The 18,449-nt window shown below is 40.9% G+C and overlaps 2 protein-coding genes across 4 annotated transcripts in view; one reads left to right on the forward strand and one right to left on the reverse strand.

Moving 5' to 3' along the window:
* The window catches only part of EIF2A (eukaryotic translation initiation factor 2A), a 33,103-nt gene extending 20,995 nt beyond the window's left edge, over positions 1–12,108 (reverse strand). The window contains exons 1-4 of one of the 3 annotated variants that reach the window (XM_038416253.2): positions 11,922–12,108; positions 2,355–2,424; positions 1,924–1,998; positions 332–450 (exon numbers count right to left, since the gene is read on the reverse strand). In XM_038416253.2, the coding sequence (XP_038272181.1) occupies positions 332–450; positions 1,924–1,998; positions 2,355–2,424; positions 11,922–11,949 (292 nt within the window). In that variant the 5' untranslated portion in view covers positions 11,950–12,108. The other 2 variants (XM_043492370.1, XM_038416254.2) reach the window with 2 other exon arrangements.
* A 90-nt stretch (positions 12,109–12,198) lies between these two features.
* Positions 12,199–14,277, forward strand: SERP1 (stress associated endoplasmic reticulum protein 1). Its single transcript, XM_038416255.2, has 3 exons — positions 12,199–12,527; positions 12,771–12,846; positions 13,990–14,277. Exons 1-3 carry the CDS (start codon positions 12,444–12,446, stop codon positions 14,028–14,030), a joined length of 201 nt encoding a protein of 66 aa, XP_038272183.1. The 5' UTR covers positions 12,199–12,443; the 3' UTR covers positions 14,031–14,277.
* Positions 14,278–18,449: the final 4,172 nt, after the last annotated feature.

Here is an 18,449-nt window from a genome sequence, read left to right on the forward strand (position 1 = left end):
CTAGTCACATGCCACGTGAGGCACTTTGCATATACACTAAGATGACACATATTCTCCATGTAGTATTCAGTAATTTTTTTTAAAACACAGCATTTGCTCAGCAGATCAGATCACTAGTCCAGTGGCCCATACCTGATGCTTCAGAAGGCATCTTCGCTCTATTATGCGCTTAACCATGCACCTGTACATGGAGGAAAACGTTTTTTTCCCCATGACACCTTTGGCAAATAGTTATACAAATCACAGCAAATCAAGTAATGGCAAGTCTTTATGTTGAATTGAGTTGGTGCATAGTTATCTCATGCATTTTTACAGATGGTAAAATACTCACTTGTGTAGGCCTGCCACGTTGCCAGGACATTATTCTTTGGCGAGAATTCAAGGCAAACTGCCTTTGGGAGATCAAAAGAGTGCAGTAATTCAGTGCTGGCAACATTCACAATATTTACTCTGGAACCAAGAGAGGTCATGTCAACAAAGCTTGATTAGCCTGGTTAATCAATAGCCAATGTCATTTCACATATGTTTGGCTCTTCTAGGTTTCTTCCACATTTGGCTGATGTAACTAAATGCAGGAGGGTTTTTTCTTTTTTGTTAAATGTTGATTAAAACACATTTTAAGACCACATATCCAAGCATACCAAAAAGTAAATTAGTAAGTAAAAATCTCAGGTCAAAAACATATTACATACTTGGTCTGAAAAAATTTACATTTCAGCTAAAAAAAAAACTGCCACAAAAAACTTCTTACTTATGTTTCTGTAATATTAAAGTTGAGTTACAAATAGACAATAGCAAGGAAGAATAGAGTTAGATCTGTGAGATACTGCATTTAATTTTTTTTTGTAAGTCCAGAGAACATGTACATCACAATCAAAAAATAACGATAACAAGGTGAGATAACAGCCCTGACATTGTACGTTTGTGAAAACTAAAGGTTGATGGCGACCTGCATCATGTGGAATCCAAAGAACAATATACGAATAGATTCACACCCTATCCAACCCACTGCTAGACTCCAGCGACTGGAGTAAGACCTTGCTCCCCACTGTTACATTAACTGCCCCTCTCCGAGTGACGGGACTTTTCCAGCTGACTGAAACAAAAGTCATAGCACAGCGGAGAAAAACCTCAAAATGTTGAGGAACGAAATTGAGCAGAGAACAAAACATTCATCAGCATTAACAGACATTTTGTATTCTCCACTGGCCAGGTAAAGAGTAAACAGAGCATTAAGAATCTTAAAACCTCAAAACAGGTTCTTATCTCCTCTTTCCAATCGCTATCAGTGGGCCATTACTGCAGAAAGGAATGTTTCTGAGGCATGATTTGTCATAGGAGGGCCCAAATCTGTATAGTCTATAAATAAGGGGGCCTAAAATCCACATTTTCCACTGATTTCACTGGGAACATAGGGATTTCGGTACCTAACAGCATCTGGCCTAAAGTGCCAACTACCTTGTATTGTACTGAAAATTCCACATTTGGTGGACAATCAAGTAGTTCCAAGCATTCTGAGCACCCAGAATATTTTCAAAATAATAAGACCATATACAATCATTTCCTTCTCTTGTTTTTAAAGAATTTAGCCTAGAAATCATGCTGCAATCCTATTGTGCTGAAGGTCCTGGGATGAGTCCCAGAACTGGGAATTGGATATTTTTTACTGGGCAAGGTGAACAGAAACACTATCACCCCCTGATAAAAGGGCATCCAAATTCCATGGTGATAGGTGCCCTATACATGTATGAAATCAATAATAAATAATTCATATGCTAATTTGAAAACAAAACCTACCACTGCAACTGGAGTACAAAAAGTGCCTTTGTAGTGTTTTCATTTATAGCATTAATGTACATTCTATATATCCAGATCTCATAACATCAATTAAAGGAAATCATTCATAATAAAAGCGGCACTGACTTTTCTCCATTGCACCACGTAAAGAGAGTACCATCCTTACTGAAAGCAAAAACTTTGCAGTTTTTCCCGAAGTCCCTAAAAAAAATAACAAATACATATGAATAATCAAATATATCACACAAGAGAGGCATCTCATAAAACAAGATGAAAAGCAATGTTACAACCAGTTTCCTTGCTGCTTATAGAAATTACTGAGGAGTATTTATGTTATAATACAACTAACAAATACAAACATTATTGGTGCGTATACAAATGTAAAGCCCTCAAATACACCAATTTTCTAAGTTATTAACTTAGATTAAAATTAATTCATTATCAGATATTAGCACTCACTTTATGATTTTTTTTCCAAATGAAAACTCTAGATGTACATTAAATATTTAGAAAAATGGTTTTATTTTCTGCAAAAGATGGAACGTTTAGAACAGTACCTTTGCAGTGTTGTATTCTCAGTAAAACTAGGTGGTCCAGTCACCATGTAGAATCCTTCAGATCCTCGCACTAGAAAAGAAAAAAGTTAAATAAACTATGATTCACTTTAAACTGAAAAAAGGTCTGGAGCTAGCTAACTTATCAATGTTGAGACTGATATTCCTTTGCTTATGGCTCTTAGAGGAGTAGCCAAAATGAAGATTATATTGGAAACTTAATAGTGATAATTATTCTATGTCAAATGGTTTTCTTTTGATTATATAACAAAGCTTGACAACAAAATCTCTCTTATTAATGAAAAGATGAAGCATGCCAAAAATCTTCCTTTGAACAAGAAACAGAACAAAAATGAACTGGAAACTATTCTTATCTACAAAAGAAGGGAAATGTTCTTACATGAGGCCCGATCCTGCAAGGGGCAGAGTGCCCTCAACGCCCATCAACCTTCCAGGAAGCACTTAACACTGGGTTCATGACTTTCAATTAAACACAAGAGTATCACTATAACATACCTTTATAATGGTATTGAAAATGCTGTCCAAATATTCCACAAAGAGAGGATTAAAAGACAAAATACACGAAGGGCATATGCTGAATAAAGATGGTGTCAGCAAAAAAAGTCAGGTTGACATGAGACAAGGTTTGGTCCACTGTGAAATCTGAATTTGAAAACTAAACTCTAAACAAAGCAAATAAGAAATAAACATTGGTAGAAAATGGAATGTGAATTCTGCAATGTTTCAGCTATTCTAGCCTGTCAACAAAGCAGAACAGACATCCAGATTCATTCCCAAACTATCCATTAGGAAGGACTTTGTAGTGAATAATTAAAAAAAAAAAAAAAAAAAAATTCAGATTAGCTGACTTTCCAGAATCATTCCAAATTTGTTACTGAAGTCACAAAACAAATGTAAAGTGACAACACAAAGTCAAGTCTGCTATCCCATGATATTAGAAATGCATAAGCAGTAGTTAAATATTATGTGTTTTCATAGGATATTAAAGATAGTAGGGTTTTTTTTGGCAAGTGTGGCAACTTTACATTTGTTTTGTTATTTCAGCAACAAACCTGGAATTCTGATATTGTCATAGCAGCACATACATAGCGTGGGAACAAATCTACACAGACACATCCCTAGGGCCCCGACCATGGGTATTTTATCTGCTACCCAAGATCCACCTGGAAATCCTGGATGCCCCCATCAATCTCAGGCATTGGCACTTTTTCAGCAGGATTATCTGGCTATTTGGACTCTCTCCTCAGACCGTACGCTACCAGCACATCTTTGAGACACCACCAACTTCTTGAGGAAACTACAATGCATTGGTGATCTTCCTGAAAAACACCATCCTGGCCACCATGGATGTAGAAGCTCTTTACGCCAATATTTCACACAAGGATGGCCTACAAGCTGTCAGGAACAGTATCCCTGATGAGGCCACAGCACACTTGGTGGCTGAGCGTTGTGACTTTGTCGTCACCCACAACCATTTCAGATTTGGGGACAACTTTTATCTTCAAGTCAGCGGCATTGCTGTGGGTACCGCATGACCCCACAGTATGCCAACGTTTTTATAGATGACTTAGAACAACGCTTCCTCAGCTCTCGTCCCCTAGAGCCCCTCTTCTACTTGCGCTACATTGATGACATCTTCATCATATGGACCCACAGTAAGGAAGCCCTTGAAGAATTCCACCAGGATTTCAACAATTTCCACCCCACCATCAACCTCAGCCTGGACCAGTCCACACAAGAGATCCACTTCCTGGACACTACAGTGCAAATAAGTGATGGCCACATAAACACTACCCTATACCGGAAACCTACTGACCGCTATACGTACCTACATGCCTCCAGCTTCCATCCATGACACATTACATGATCCATTGTCTACAGCCAAGCCCTAAAATACAACCGCATTTGCTCTAATCCCTCAGACAGAGACAAACACCTAGAAGAGCTTTATCAGGCATTCTTAAAACTACAATACCCACCAGGGGAAGTGAGGAAACAGATTGACAGAGCAAGACAGGTACCCAGAAGTTACCTACTACAGGACAAGCCCAACAAGGAAAACTACAGAACAGCACTGGCCATCACGTACAGTCACCAGCTAAAACCTCTCCAGCACATCATCAGCGATCTACAACCTATCCTGGAAAACGATCCCTCACTTTCACAGACCTTGGGAGGCAGGCTAGTCCTCGCTTACAGACAGCCCCCCCAACCTGAAGCAAATACTCACCAGCAACTACACGCCACACCACAGAAACACTAACCCAGGAACCAATCCCTGTTACAAACCCCGCTGCCTACTCTGTCCCCATATCTACTCTAGCAACACCATCAGAGGACCCAACCACATCAGCCACGCCATCAGGGGCTCATTCACCTGGACATCTACTAATGTGATATATGCCATCACGTGCCAGCAATGCTCCTCTGCCATGTACCTTGGCCAAACTGGACAGTCTCTATGTAAAAGAATAAATGGACACAAATCAGACATCAGGAATGGTAAGATACAAAAGCCAGTAGGAGAACACTTCAATCTCCCTGGACATTCAATAACAGATTTAAAAGTAGCCATCCTTCAACAAAAAAACTTCAAAGACAAACTGCAGAGCTACAATTCATTTGCAAACTTAACACCATTAATTTGGGCTTGAATAGGGTCTGGAGTGGCTGGTTTACTAAAAATGCAATTTTCCCTCTCTTGGTATTGACACCTCTTCATCAATTATTGGGAGTGGACCACATCCACCCTGACTCAATTGGCCTTGTCAGCAGTGGTTCTCCACTTATAAGGTAACTCCCTTCTCTTCACATGCCAGTATATTTAAGCCTGTATCTGTAATTTTCACTCCATGCATCTGAAGAAGTGGGGCTTTTGACCCACAAAAGCTTATGCCCAAATAAATCTGTTAGTCTTTAAGGTGCCACCAGACTCCTTGTTGTTTTTGTGGATACAGACTAACATGGCTACGCCTCTGATACATAGCAGCACAGTTTGGATGATATATTTATTACCTAACTACTATAGCATCCCAAACCCAGAATGTACTAAATGCATAACAGGAAAATAAAGAGGCAGGTCTCTGCCCAGAGAAATATACAATTTGAATAAACTATGCATTGATCTATTTATTATAGATCAGCAGATATACCGACATTAGAACCCTTAGGAAGATTTTGAGAATGCTACATGGATCTCTCTCTCTTTCTTAGAAAAGAATTTAGATCTATAAATTAAAACTTTTAGTCTAGACTTTGCAAATTACACTTGGACTGGTCTACAATGAACAAGTTTAAAAAAATATAAAAAGAATAATTAAAACATATACAGCACATCCAGACCTCTTCTAAATACATTCCCTTGAAAAGTTCTTTTCATCGGTTTAAACATTATTTATCTTTTGTAAATGGTTTGTCCCTTTTCAAGTATAGATTATTTCAGATAATAGACGTTATAGTCTAGCACAGTTTGCAAATTACTACAAGATCAAATCATTGCCAGAGCTATAATGTATAAATGGCTTATCATGGCCTTCATAAAAATACCTAGAACTGCACTGCACTGCAAGCCCCATATCTTTGTGAACTTCCAAGTTGAAAATAATAAAAAGAATAGCAATCTTTCTTTTGTGGGGAATGAGAGAGCTAGGACAAATATTACCCCAACTCCTTTTAAAAAAAAAATTACTGTATATTATTTTGATTATTTTGATAACTGAATTTATTCTGAGGAGAAAATAAGATTGCTACTTATTTTTTTAAATTCTAAAGGTTAAAGATAAATCAAAAAGCAAAGATATTGCCTTAGTATAGTCACATGAGTTGGCTACAACAGAATGAACAAAAATGACAAGTTTTGTGTTGCTTTTTAGTAGGTATCAAAACAAAATTTACTATAGGTTATCTGATAAGAGGCCCAATCCTTCTAGCTCTCCATACACTGATTTCAATGGAAGGTCCACATGCAGATGGTTTACAGAAGGGTCTGAAAGAAATATACATGGTAATATCTCTCAAAAGTTGGGAATAAAAAATTAGAATAATTTGTCTATGTCAGATTCTCTCATCAAATTCTAACATAAAAAGTTAAATCTGACCCTGTTCTAAAGAGGAAGTTGACAGCAATGAATTTAAATTAGAAACTAAAAATTGCAGAAAATTGATAAGGGAAGCAAAAGAACACAAGGAGAACCCTATGGCCAGTAAAATTAAAGACCACAAGAACGTGTTTTTGAAGTATATTAGGAACAAAAGGAACCCTAATACATAATGTTATTAGTTCTTTACTAAATGGATTTTGTAGAATTGTCAATAATAATGAAGACCAGTCAGAAGGGTTCAATAAATGTTTATGCTCAGTATTTGTGAAAAAGACAGATAATGTATTTCACTCATATGATGATGAAATACTTTCTATTCCAACAGTAACTAAGGAGGATGTTAAACAGCCACTGAAGTTAGACACCTTTCAATCGGCAGATCAGGATAACTTGCACCCAAGAATTTTCAAAAAATTGGCCAATGAGCTCTCTGAACTGTTAATGTTAATTTTTAATAAGTTTTGGGACACTTGTGATGTTCCAGAAGGACTGGAAGCTAATGTTGTGCCATATTTTAAGAGAGTAAACAGGATGACTTGAGTCACTGTAGGCCTGTCAGCCTGAATCTGATTCTAGGAAAAATAATGGAACAGTTTATATGGGTCTCAATTAATAAAGAATTTAAAGAGGGTACTCAAACTAATGCCAATCAATCTGGATTTATGGAAAATAAATCTGGCAAACTAATTTGTTTATTTTTATGCAATTACAAGTTTGGTTAATAAAGATAATTCTGCTGATGTAATATAATTAGATTTCTGTAAAACATGAGACTTGGTACTGCCATTTTGATTAGGAAACTAAAGCTAACAAAATCAACATGGCAGGTATTAAAAACTAGCTATTGGATAGATCTCAAAATGTAACTGTAAATGAAAACTCCTGTTAAAGGGGGTTGTTTCCACTGGGATTCCACAGGAATCGTTTCTCAACCCTATGTTATTTAATATTTTTATCAATAACCTGGAGGAAAACATACAATCATTACTGATAAAGTATGCAGATAATATAAAAGTTGTGGCACTGATAAAAAAAACAAAGAGGAAAATTCACTGAAACAGAGTAGTGTGGATCACTTGCCAAGCTGGGTGCAAGCAAAAAAATATGTTTTGGTGTAACTAAATATAAAGCCACACATCTGGGAACAAAAGTAGGCCATAGTAATAGGATGAGGGACTCTGAAAAACACTTGATCACCATGGATAATCAGATGAACATGAGCTTCCAGTGCAAAGCTGTGGCTAAAAGGTCTGATGTGATTTTTAGATGTATAAATAGGGGAATATTGAGGAGGAATTGGGAGGTTACATTATCTCTGTATTTGCCACTGATACAATTGGTATTGGAATACAGTTCTGGTGTCCACTCTTCAAGAATAATGTTGGAAAAATTGGAGAGAATTAAGAAAATGGTCTGAAAATTATTAAAAGACTGGAAAACTTGCCTTATATTAAGAAACTCAAAGAAGCTCAATCTATGCAGCTTTATTAAAGAGATGCTTAAGGGGTGACTTGATCACAGTCTGAAAGTACCTTAATGGGGAACAGAAACTTGATAATAGATGGCTACCAATGAAAATGCGTGCAGCCTGCAGTTTGCCTATCACTGGACTAGATGATCACACTGGCTCCTTACGGCCTTAAAAATCAATAAGTCTGACTTGCAGTGAAAATCACTCATAAACATAGCAGTTCTTCAATGGTGTCTGAAGGAGTTAAAAAAAGTTCTACACATTTTCAATTATTTTATTCTGTTCTTCAAAAATTCTGTTGGTGGAATGACCTTATTTCCTCTATCATGCAGCATTTTTAAAAAAAGAGAATAGTTATTAAGATGTTTACATCTTATTAATACTTGATAGTCTCATTTTTCAAATCACTTTCACACAAAAATTTAAAAAACAAATCTTTAAAGGAAACTGAAAAACAACCCTTACTATGACATAATGGTCATATATATCAAATGGACAACCTGATATCAATATCTTAACATCTAATTATGTCTACATTAGCACGTTTGTCAATAAAATTTATGCCACTAATGGGTGTGAAAAAAACATCCCTCTGAGTGACATAAGTTACATTAACAGAAGCACTGGTGTGCACAGAGCTATGTTTGCAGGAGGCGCTCTCCCACTGACATAGCTACCACTGCCCATTGGGGGTGGTTTAATTATGCCAGCCTGGAGAGCTCTCTCCTGTGGGCATAGAGCGGCTACATGGGAGATCTTAAAACAATACAGCTGCACTGGTACAGCAGTGCATCTGTAAGGTCTCCAGTGTAGATGTGGCCTAAATCAGTGATATTTACTTCTGGGGGAATTCTGCACCACTGCGCATGCGCAGAATGTATGTCCATCGCAGAGTTCTTTATCTCCCTGCAGAAAAAATGACTTTATGACATGGAAGCAAAGGGAAGCCACCAAAGTGGTCATGAAACCCTTCCCAACAGTATGTTTTGGGTGCCCAGGGCAGCCAGCAGAGAGGTAAATCACCGTGGGGTGGGGGCAAGACTTGGCTGGTGGCTCCTACCCTGTGCCAGGCTCAGTTCCTAGTTTTCCTCTTCCCCTGCAGAGCAACGGGGCCGGGTCAGACTCACCCCCAGATTTCTCCACCAGCTGTAGGAACTCTGCAAACTTCCACCCCCCCACACACAATTCCTTCACCCATTGTTCCTCAGCTGCAGGGGGAGTGGGTCACTATACAGGGAACTGCTCCCCCATCATCCGTCCAACTCCCCTGCATCCAAACCCCATCATACCCACTCCCTCCCGCACTCAGAACCCCACACGACCGAGCCCAAACCAGCTGCACTTGGATCCCAACCCCACTGAGCCCCAGTCCCCCACCACCTGGACATCCCCACACCCAGCCCCTCATTGAGCTCTATCCCCCCCAAACCCAGACTACTCCTGCTGAGCCCCAACCACCTTCACCTGGACCCCCCCCCCACAGAGTCCCATTACCATTGCACCCAGAACCTTCAACAAGCCCCTGTGCATCCAGATCCCGCCCCCACCTCCACACCCAGATCACCCACCGACCTCTCCTATACCCAGATTGCCCCACACAGAAACCTTTCAACCCATACCAAGCCCCTCCACACTTGGATCCTGCCATGCTGAGCCTGCCTGCACCTGGCACGGAGGGGCAGGGCTCTGGGGTGTTTCTAGGGCAGGACCAGTCCTTGCACTGTATCAGGGTTGGGTGCAGCCTCACCACTGAGTTCGTGTCCAGGGGGAAGGGCAGGGAGATGCATAATGATCCCCTATCTCTGTGCAACCTCCAATACCATGCTGGAGCCTCCACATTTATTTGACAACATTTGCAGAATTTTAAATATTGTGTGTAGAATTTTTAATTCTTTGATGCAGAATGCCCTCAGGAGTAGATATTCAAAAAGTGATTCACAAACCCCACACACATTACTATGCACCAATGTACATTATCAACTTGCACAATCCACTTCCTTGGCATTACTCTCAGAAAGAGTGAAGCACCTGTGCGAGGAGTGCTCCTTGTGCAACTTGACATTGTAAAGACCACAAGCAGTAGAGAACAGTGCAAGAGACAGAGCTGACAAGGGGGCAGAAAAATCTGAACAGCTGAAATCCCCATTACATCCAAGCAGCCAGGAGCAAAAAGTGATTCCTCATTCCAGAGGCGAGGAACAGAAGGAAAAATGCATTCCCTCCTTTCCAGGTAGCCTGGAGAAGTGGGAAAGAGAAAGACAGAAGATACTGTATTGAATGGAGTCTGAGCATACCACAAAATGCAGTAAAAACAGTACGTACATAAGTCACCTTTTATGTAATGATTTCAGAACACTTTACAAACAATAAATGTAGACTCTCTGCATCCCAATGAGTTAGGGAAATATTTCCATTTACAGACAGAAAAATTGAGGCACAGAAAAGTTATGTGGCTTGGCTATGGTTACAAAGAGTCAGTATCAGAAATGGGAATAGAAACTAGGTCTCCTGACTCCCCTACACAGTGCTCTAATCACCAGACCATGCTGCTTTCCTCTTAAACATGCTCTTTAGAACACTAACATTTAACGTGGGGGACTCACTGAGAAACATTCTTGAACTAGCAAGTACCATATTCTGCATCTGCCAGTGTCCACAAATAATTTTAAGGCGTAGCCTGATTTAGAAAAAAGCACAGTGGATCAGTCCGGAGGTAACAAATAAATTGATCACTGGGCAGCTCTACATTCAAAAGTAAAGGTCAAAATGTTCTGGCTAAGAATTAACTATGAAACACCGTCCAAGCCATTGCAGCTTTCTGGTCAATAAGCACACAAAGTCCCACAGAACCCCAAGGTTCTGATTCACAAGCACTGATCAAGCTCCTCCAGCTGAAGGAACAACTATCATTATCATCAATTTTTCCAGCAGAGTACTCTACTCCACCAGGATAATCTCAGTTTTAGCAGAGACGAACCTCAGCTAACTCATCCAATCCTGATTTCAACCAAGCACTAAGTACACTGGGTCAATCCTATCCACCAAGTCTAATGAAATGCAGATACAGAGCCGGGTGTCATCCAAATACTGGAGATACCAGAACGCATACCTCCTCACTAACTCCCCTAGCAGCCTCACATATATAATGAAAATGAGGGCAGCACACTGGAATGCTCAGGAACTCCAAATATGAAGGCCTGAAATGAATTGAAAGGAATTCAGCTATTTCAGAACTCCATACACTCCTACTAATAATTACAGCCATATTCTCAATACCGCTCAAGGTAAATAGTATCAAAAGCAACTCCAGATCTAACAAAGTAACATGGGAAACTCCAGATCTGTGTAATGTTGCATGCTGATGTAGCGCACCAAGTTAACAACATCACAGCCCCTCAAACAGCAAAACGGCTTAGACGCATCACCACATGCGAACGGCACGTGTCACGCTGAACCCAGGACGCTGCCTTGCCACGCGAGAGCGTGGGGGGATCCCATTGGCAGGGCAGCTTGTACGGACACGGCCCCCCTCCCTGTGTACTGAGGTGCCAGGCGGAGATGGAGCGTGTGACGCTCCACAGGGCAGAGACTCAACGGCACCAAACGCAAACTGGCCATCACAGCGCGCGCTCGAGAAACGTGCCAGGGGACACGAGGGCATGGGGGGGGGGGGAGGGCGAGGGCAACCAACGCAGTGAGGCCTGGGGGAGGGAAGGAATCGGGAGACAGGGGCCAGAGCGGCAGGGAGACGATGGCCCGGCTCGGGAGGGTGCCACATAAATGTGTTAGTCTCTAAGGTGCCACAAGTCCTCCTTTTCTTTCTGCGATGACAGTAGAGTGGGAACAGGGCGGCGGGGCAGGGTTTAGCAGCGCAGGATGACTGGGAAGTTCCCCGCAAGGGGAGCGGAGCAGGCGCTGCTCCTCCGAGCGACCACCTGCTCCGATGCCGCTGGCCTTAGCCCTTGGCCCAGAACCCACCTGCCAAAAGCGGCGTGGAAGGCGCCATGTTGGGTCGGACGCAAAACTTCTCTTTCCGGGTCAAGGGTCACCAGCAAAGACTCTAGAAAACACACGTCGCCCAGTCTCCGATTGCGGGAACCGCCTTCTGGCCTACGTGGGCTTCTGTGGTCATGGGCTTCGAGGAAGCGCGACTTCCGGCCTCAGAGAGGGCCCCCCCCCCCGTTACCGTTGACCCGGAAGTAGTGGGGTAGAGCGAGCGGGTTGGAGGCTCCGTGAGAGCGGAGACCTTTACCCTTCCGGGTGGCCGCCGCCCCCTTCCTCCCCGCGTTGCGTGTTTCCGCTGGGCGGGACGTAATCTCAGTGCTTACGCTGGCAGCGGTCTGGGAGAACGGGCGGCGTTGGGTGCCTGCGACCCCCCCCCCCCCCCCCCAGCCCGGCACAGACTCGGCGGTTGAGTGGCCAGGCCGGGACCGTCGCTTCTCTCACGTCCACAGAGCAGCGGGGAGGAGTAGCCCGGGCCCCCGGCGGCGCGGGGGGAAGATGGTGGCGAAGCAGCGGATCCGGATGGCGAACGAGAAGCACAGCAAGAACATCACCCAGCGGGGCAACGTCGCCAAGACCTCGGTACGGGCGGGGGCCCCTAGCCGTGCTCCGGCACACGGGGGCGGAGAGTGCCCCCAGAGCGGGGGTCGGGGGAGCGGGTCGGAGGACCCTGTAGGGGAACTCTGGGGTCTGGTAGGGACCTGGCAGGGCCTGGGGAGCTGTGGCGACGGAGCCTGTGAGTCAGGGCGCGCCCTCAGAGCCAGGGGGGTTGGCTTGGTTGGAGGGGAGTTGGCCCTGATGCTGCTGCTGCTGCTCTCCCTGCAGAGAAACGCCCCCGAGGAGAAGGCATCCGTGGGGCCCTGGTTGTTGGCGCTGTTCATCTTTGTGGTTTGTGGCTCAGGTAAGCGTTGCATAGGGGTCACCTCATGCTGTGCCCCCTCCATACTTGAGAGGGAGGCCAGGCCTTTCCCTGCCTGTGAGCAGCGGGGCCAGAGTCCCCTTGGAACAACTCCGAGTCCTGTGGCTCTGCCTGCTCTTCCTCTGATCACTGGAGAAAGCCCAGCAGGTGATTGACCTTTCTTGGGGCAGGACTGAAAGGAGGTACTGACTAGTGGGCAGGTGAGATGGGTGTCCCAGGTGGTGTCACTCCTCACTGCCACCCGCTGGCAAGAGTTAAAGAGGAAACTAATTTAAATGACTAATCTTGAAAGATGCAAAAAGCCACACATAGACTTACAGGCTTTCTGTGTAGTTACTGATCTTAACAAACACAGTGGTCATCTGGAAGTGACTTTACTGTATAAATGAGAAAGCTATAAAAATATTTAAAACAACCAATTGGGGATTGGTCCTGCTTTGAGCAGGGGGTTGGACTAGATGATCTCCTGAGGTCCCTTCCAACCCTGATATTCTATGATTCTATGATTCTATGAACCTAGCATTAGCAAGTTAGATGTGTATCTGCTAATCATATTAACTTTAGTGAGTACCTGTACGCTGTGATTGGGAATATCTTGTTAGTAGTCCATGTGTTTTGAGCTTATCAACTTTAACCTTGCTTAAGGTATGACATTCAGCCATGCAATTTGTATTATATAACAGACTCTAAAGAAACAAGTTACAAATCACTCAAAGTAGGGTTTTTACACTTGTATCCTTTATTGCTTTAGCGCTGTACTTAAAGCAGAGTAAGCAATCTTTAGTGCCTACTGTTAGTTCCTAGTAATATATCTATGATTAACTTTTTAGAGAAACTTCTCTTTTCACATTAGACAATATTTTGTTTGTTCTTTGATCAGTCTCCTTTGCTGAAAAGATCCATATAAATAGGGGGAGCCTTAACTTTTAAGCTATTAAGAATACAAGGGATATACCCTTTAAAGGGATCTCTGGCAGTTTTTTCAAAATTGGCCATTTGAGAGAAAAACTTGTGCACCTTCATGAATGTGTGCGATTGATGTGTCTGTTGATTCTTGCAAGTATTAGCTATGATTTGTTTGACCTGTTTGGTAAGCATCACTTGTATTGATCTTTTCTTTTGCAGCTATCTTCCAAATTATTCAGAGTATCAGGATGGGCATGTGAAGGCACTGACCTTAAACAAGTTGTTTTCATCTTCCTGTGAATTACAATGAACTGTCATTCCTAATATTTGATACCCTGGTCTAAAAACTTAATTCATGATACTGTCCTGCTCCAGAACGACTTTCCATGCTGGCCATATGTCATTCCAGGTTCCTTCACGAGTCATTCCAAGTTTTCTAGTCAATACCACAGTGCCTTGAAAAGCACCACATGTATAAAGCAATAAAATTCTATTGTTGATCTACAATCGTGGACCTACTTATTTAGTGAAGTATACATTCTTTTTTTTGTGTAGATATGTTAAGCTGTATGCAGTGTAGATATGTAGGAACTACTACATCTGTGTAAACACCAGTCTTGAGATCTGTTAACCCTATGTATAAATGGAAGTGGTTTTATTTAAAATTGAGAAGCGGGGATTCTTTTAGTGGCTGTACTATGAATTTAAAGCACACTCAGTTAAGCTGAGTGGGCTTTGTTGCATGACATTGCTTATCTAAACAGAACATCATGTGTAGCCGAAGGCTAGTTTTACTATAGCATGTGGCAGTGCATTAGCGCTTATAATGGTGGAACACCTTATTCCATGCCCCTTTAAGACTATCCTCATAAAACAAGTGTGTGTTAATGTAAAATCAGTAGGTTTTACTTGATGAGGCTGACTAAACATGACAAGGCAACAACTGCTTTGGGAATGCTTTAGTATTAACAAGTTAAGGCATAGCAGCTGTGATAAAAGCTGCTGTTGAGACTGTCAGTGTTAAACTTTTGTTGGCAGCAGTGTATAACTTGGCTGTAAATACTTCTTGAACCACTCAACCATCATACACATGCTATTTACACACACACAATACCTCCAAAGAGAAGTAACGTGTTTTCATGTGAACCAAGCTACTGGGTTCAAACCTGCCTTTGTCTCTAGCACTTAAATATTTTCCCATCAAACACCCCAGTTGCATTCAAATAACCCTAAAAATCTGATTTGACTTCCTTGTGTATAAGACTGAAATTATCTTGGTGATGCAATGTATCACATCTAGTTTATTGCAGAAGTCTCTCAAAAGCGTAGGCTGTCAAACTACTTAGCTTGTAATAGCTAAGTCTAACTTAAAGGTGGAGTCGGTCTTCCATTGTGCACTTCTTTTGGGGAAAATAAAGGTCTGTTTTTCCAGCATGTTTTTTGGATAGAAGAAGGGGGTATTACTCAAATTTGGTTGCATTAAGAATTAACTAGAAAAATAAGCTATGCTACTTTTATAGGGATGTGTTGCTAACCACCTAGTGGCCAATCCTCAGCTGCCCATGTCCACTTGAAATCAGGGGGCTTATGACAGTTTATACAGCTGAGGATCTGCCCCATAGTTTAGCCAGACAAGTTATGTTCTCTGTCCTTGGAAATTGGTATAATTTGTAAATGAAAATTTGTGTACAATTGCAGTACTATTTTAAATAAATTACTTTTAAAATGTGAATTGTCTCCCTTTTAAACTTGTAGGTGCTGACCATTCCAAACTAAATCTTATGGTTTAATGGGAAAAGTAGCTCCTAATTTTTTTTGTTAGAGTTGTCTATACTAAGAGTTTTGACTAAGTGAACTTTTAAATGTATGTACAGATGACTAATAGTAGTAGCACTAATAAAAAAAAAATAGGCAATACCTTTCTATAGTATTGCTCAGAATGAATTTAAATATCAATTTTGCTGCATTTTATATTGAACAACAGTTTATGCAAGCTTGATTAAATGAGATGTTAAGTTTTGGTTCAGTCTGGTATGAATAACTTTTTTTATACTCTGCTGTTTAGTAGCCAAGTTGGCTGCCTCCAGCATGATATAACAATCCCACGACAGAGTTTAGCGAAAACGTGGAGTAATTGCTTATTTTTTAATCAGACATGGATGATGATCTTGATGTTACTGAGCCTTATGTGGTTATAGTGAGAGCCACATAGGTTGAATGAGAAAGAAGTGAGTTTCTAGCTTTGAGTATCATAAATGTACTTTAACACATTATTACACTTGGAGAACGGTAGTGTCTAGTTTCCATAAGGTAAGTATTCTATTTTTTCTTTAATCAAATGGATTGAAACTGTAGTCAGATTAATTCCCTACTAATACCTAGTTTTGGCTGTACAGATACCCATGAGAAGTTTTTGAGTCATGTACGGTAACAATTTGGTCATTAACCCAGAAAGAGCATTGCTATGTAACTCAGAATTAATAAAAAGCCCTGTTTAAAACAGGGTTAGATTTAATAAAGCACTAGGAGTTGTACTCTAGGGCCTAATTTTGCATTGGCAGGGGTATGAACTAGCCAACCTAATTCAGTTTCCATCTCACTAAGTATTAAACCTTATGCTTAAATGAGAAACAGGTCTGATCATTAGAAACTATTAATAGAGCCACTAATATTATATATAAGGCCAGCTCCTTAGCTGGTGCAAAGTGGCATAGCTCTACTGAAATCAGTAGTACTGTGCAAATTTGTCAGATAAAGACCTAGTCCATGGTAGGGGCCATGGGCCATTTGGTTAGCAACAAAATGTTTCCCATAATACTGGAGTGTCTCAGATTACAGTTATGAAATACATGTATATGGCCAACCGCTGTTAGTTATTTTCCTCTTTGCACCATGTCTTTTTATCCAAATATGTAAAACATGGGACTTGTCTCATTATAGAACCTTGAAGAAATATTTAGTCTCCAAATCTTAATCATTTTGTTAGTGGTAGCTATTTGACAATAAATATTACCTAATACAGTCAATGGGTAAGTGTCAAAGAGTCAGGCTTGCTTCCACTTAAAATCCAAGCACTGCTTTCAAACTTGGATTTAGTATTCTTTGCAAACAGATGTAGGGAAGTCTCAGTGTTATCTAAAAATACAAACTTTATCAAATCTTACGATGCAATATATTAGTGTAACATAGCACAGGTAAGTACTTTTTTTTTTTTTTTAAACCATATACTATACTATTCTGTTAATGCAAGTCAACAGAGGGTCATGTTATATTAACTGCTTTAGAGGCAAAGGAAAACAAAGTCCTCTGCCTTATGAGTGGTCCTGAGGATAATAGTGGGATCACTAGTGAGTAAGTGAGGCAGGATTTGGTCCTATTTTGCATCATAAGCCAGTTCCCTGAATTAACTTCAGCTTGACTGCTGTATTAATTAGAATTACATTACCTATAATATGTCCCGAAAGCAGGCTATCACCATACCTACTGGACCAGTGCCAAGGATACATTTTCATTCAACATTTAGTATTACACTGCCAATATTTTTCTTATGATACAGAATCTGCTGCAGCAATAGACTAATCTGTCAGTGAGTTTTTCCATAATGCCTTGGAAACTATGAAACTTCCTGGAGTGATTAAATTAATAGAATTATTTCAGTTAGATTGTTAGGGGAAACCTTTGTAGAACTTAAAATTCTAATTTTTATGAATTATGTACAACTAACCCTCAATATTCATTGAATCAGCTATTTGCTGACAGACCAGGTTAGGTATTACACATCCTGTCTGGAAGCAGCTACACAATCAAAGAAATCATTAACATGAAATGACCATGCCTTAGGAGAACAATGAACATAGCTTGGCCAAACTCCTTAATAAAAGAAACTAGTTATTCCATGAAGGGAGGTTGGAGCAATAGAAATTAGAAGCTGCTGTTAAAAACCACATGTGCTCTGGGAACTATTTGACCAATGGGCCAAAACTAGAAAGAGCTTATTGCAGGAGCAGAGAGAGGAGGATCTGGGGATCCTGACTAATCAAAAACCCAAAGGAGTCTGAATGGTGAAGCTGCTGGAGGGTGGGTTTTTACATGCAGGTTTTGTTTTTGTATGGATCTATACATCTCTGCTTTTGCCAGGAATAAAATATGTGGGTATCTAAAAAGTTACTTTCAAATCTTCTGAGTTCCTTACTGTAACTGTCTCTTGTCTCCAGAACACTGAATTGGAATAGCCAAGGGGATGGAGCTCTGAGAAAGTGTTTAAGCTTTCAGGGTGGTGGAGGAGGATGGATTTCAGCACTTACCGTGTGCATTGAGGAATACTTCCTCTTTACCATATAGATGTAGCTGAATGAGATTGGGAGGAGCTCCCTCTCACTGAGGGAGTCTTCCCCTTATTTGCATGATATCTCTCAATATTTTTGCATTTAAAAAAAAAGGATTGTAGCCATACTTTTGAGTTAATTAATGTATCCATGAAGCCAAACCACATGGGCATATTAAAATAATGTATTTGTAATTTAGGGATGAAGGACTCATTGCTTTTCAGTTATTGCTTGTCTGGGCTTCTACAATGCTAAACTTTTAAAGCCATAGAGATGCTATGCTTAACTTTTAATCTTGCTTACTTTCTAACAATTATTAAATATTATACAAAATAAGCTTAATTAGAAAAATAA

The sequence above is a fragment of the Dermochelys coriacea genome, chromosome 9 (assembly GCF_009764565.3).
Source record: "Dermochelys coriacea isolate rDerCor1 chromosome 9, rDerCor1.pri.v4, whole genome shotgun sequence".
Lineage (NCBI taxonomy): Eukaryota > Metazoa > Chordata > Testudines > Dermochelyidae > Dermochelys > Dermochelys coriacea.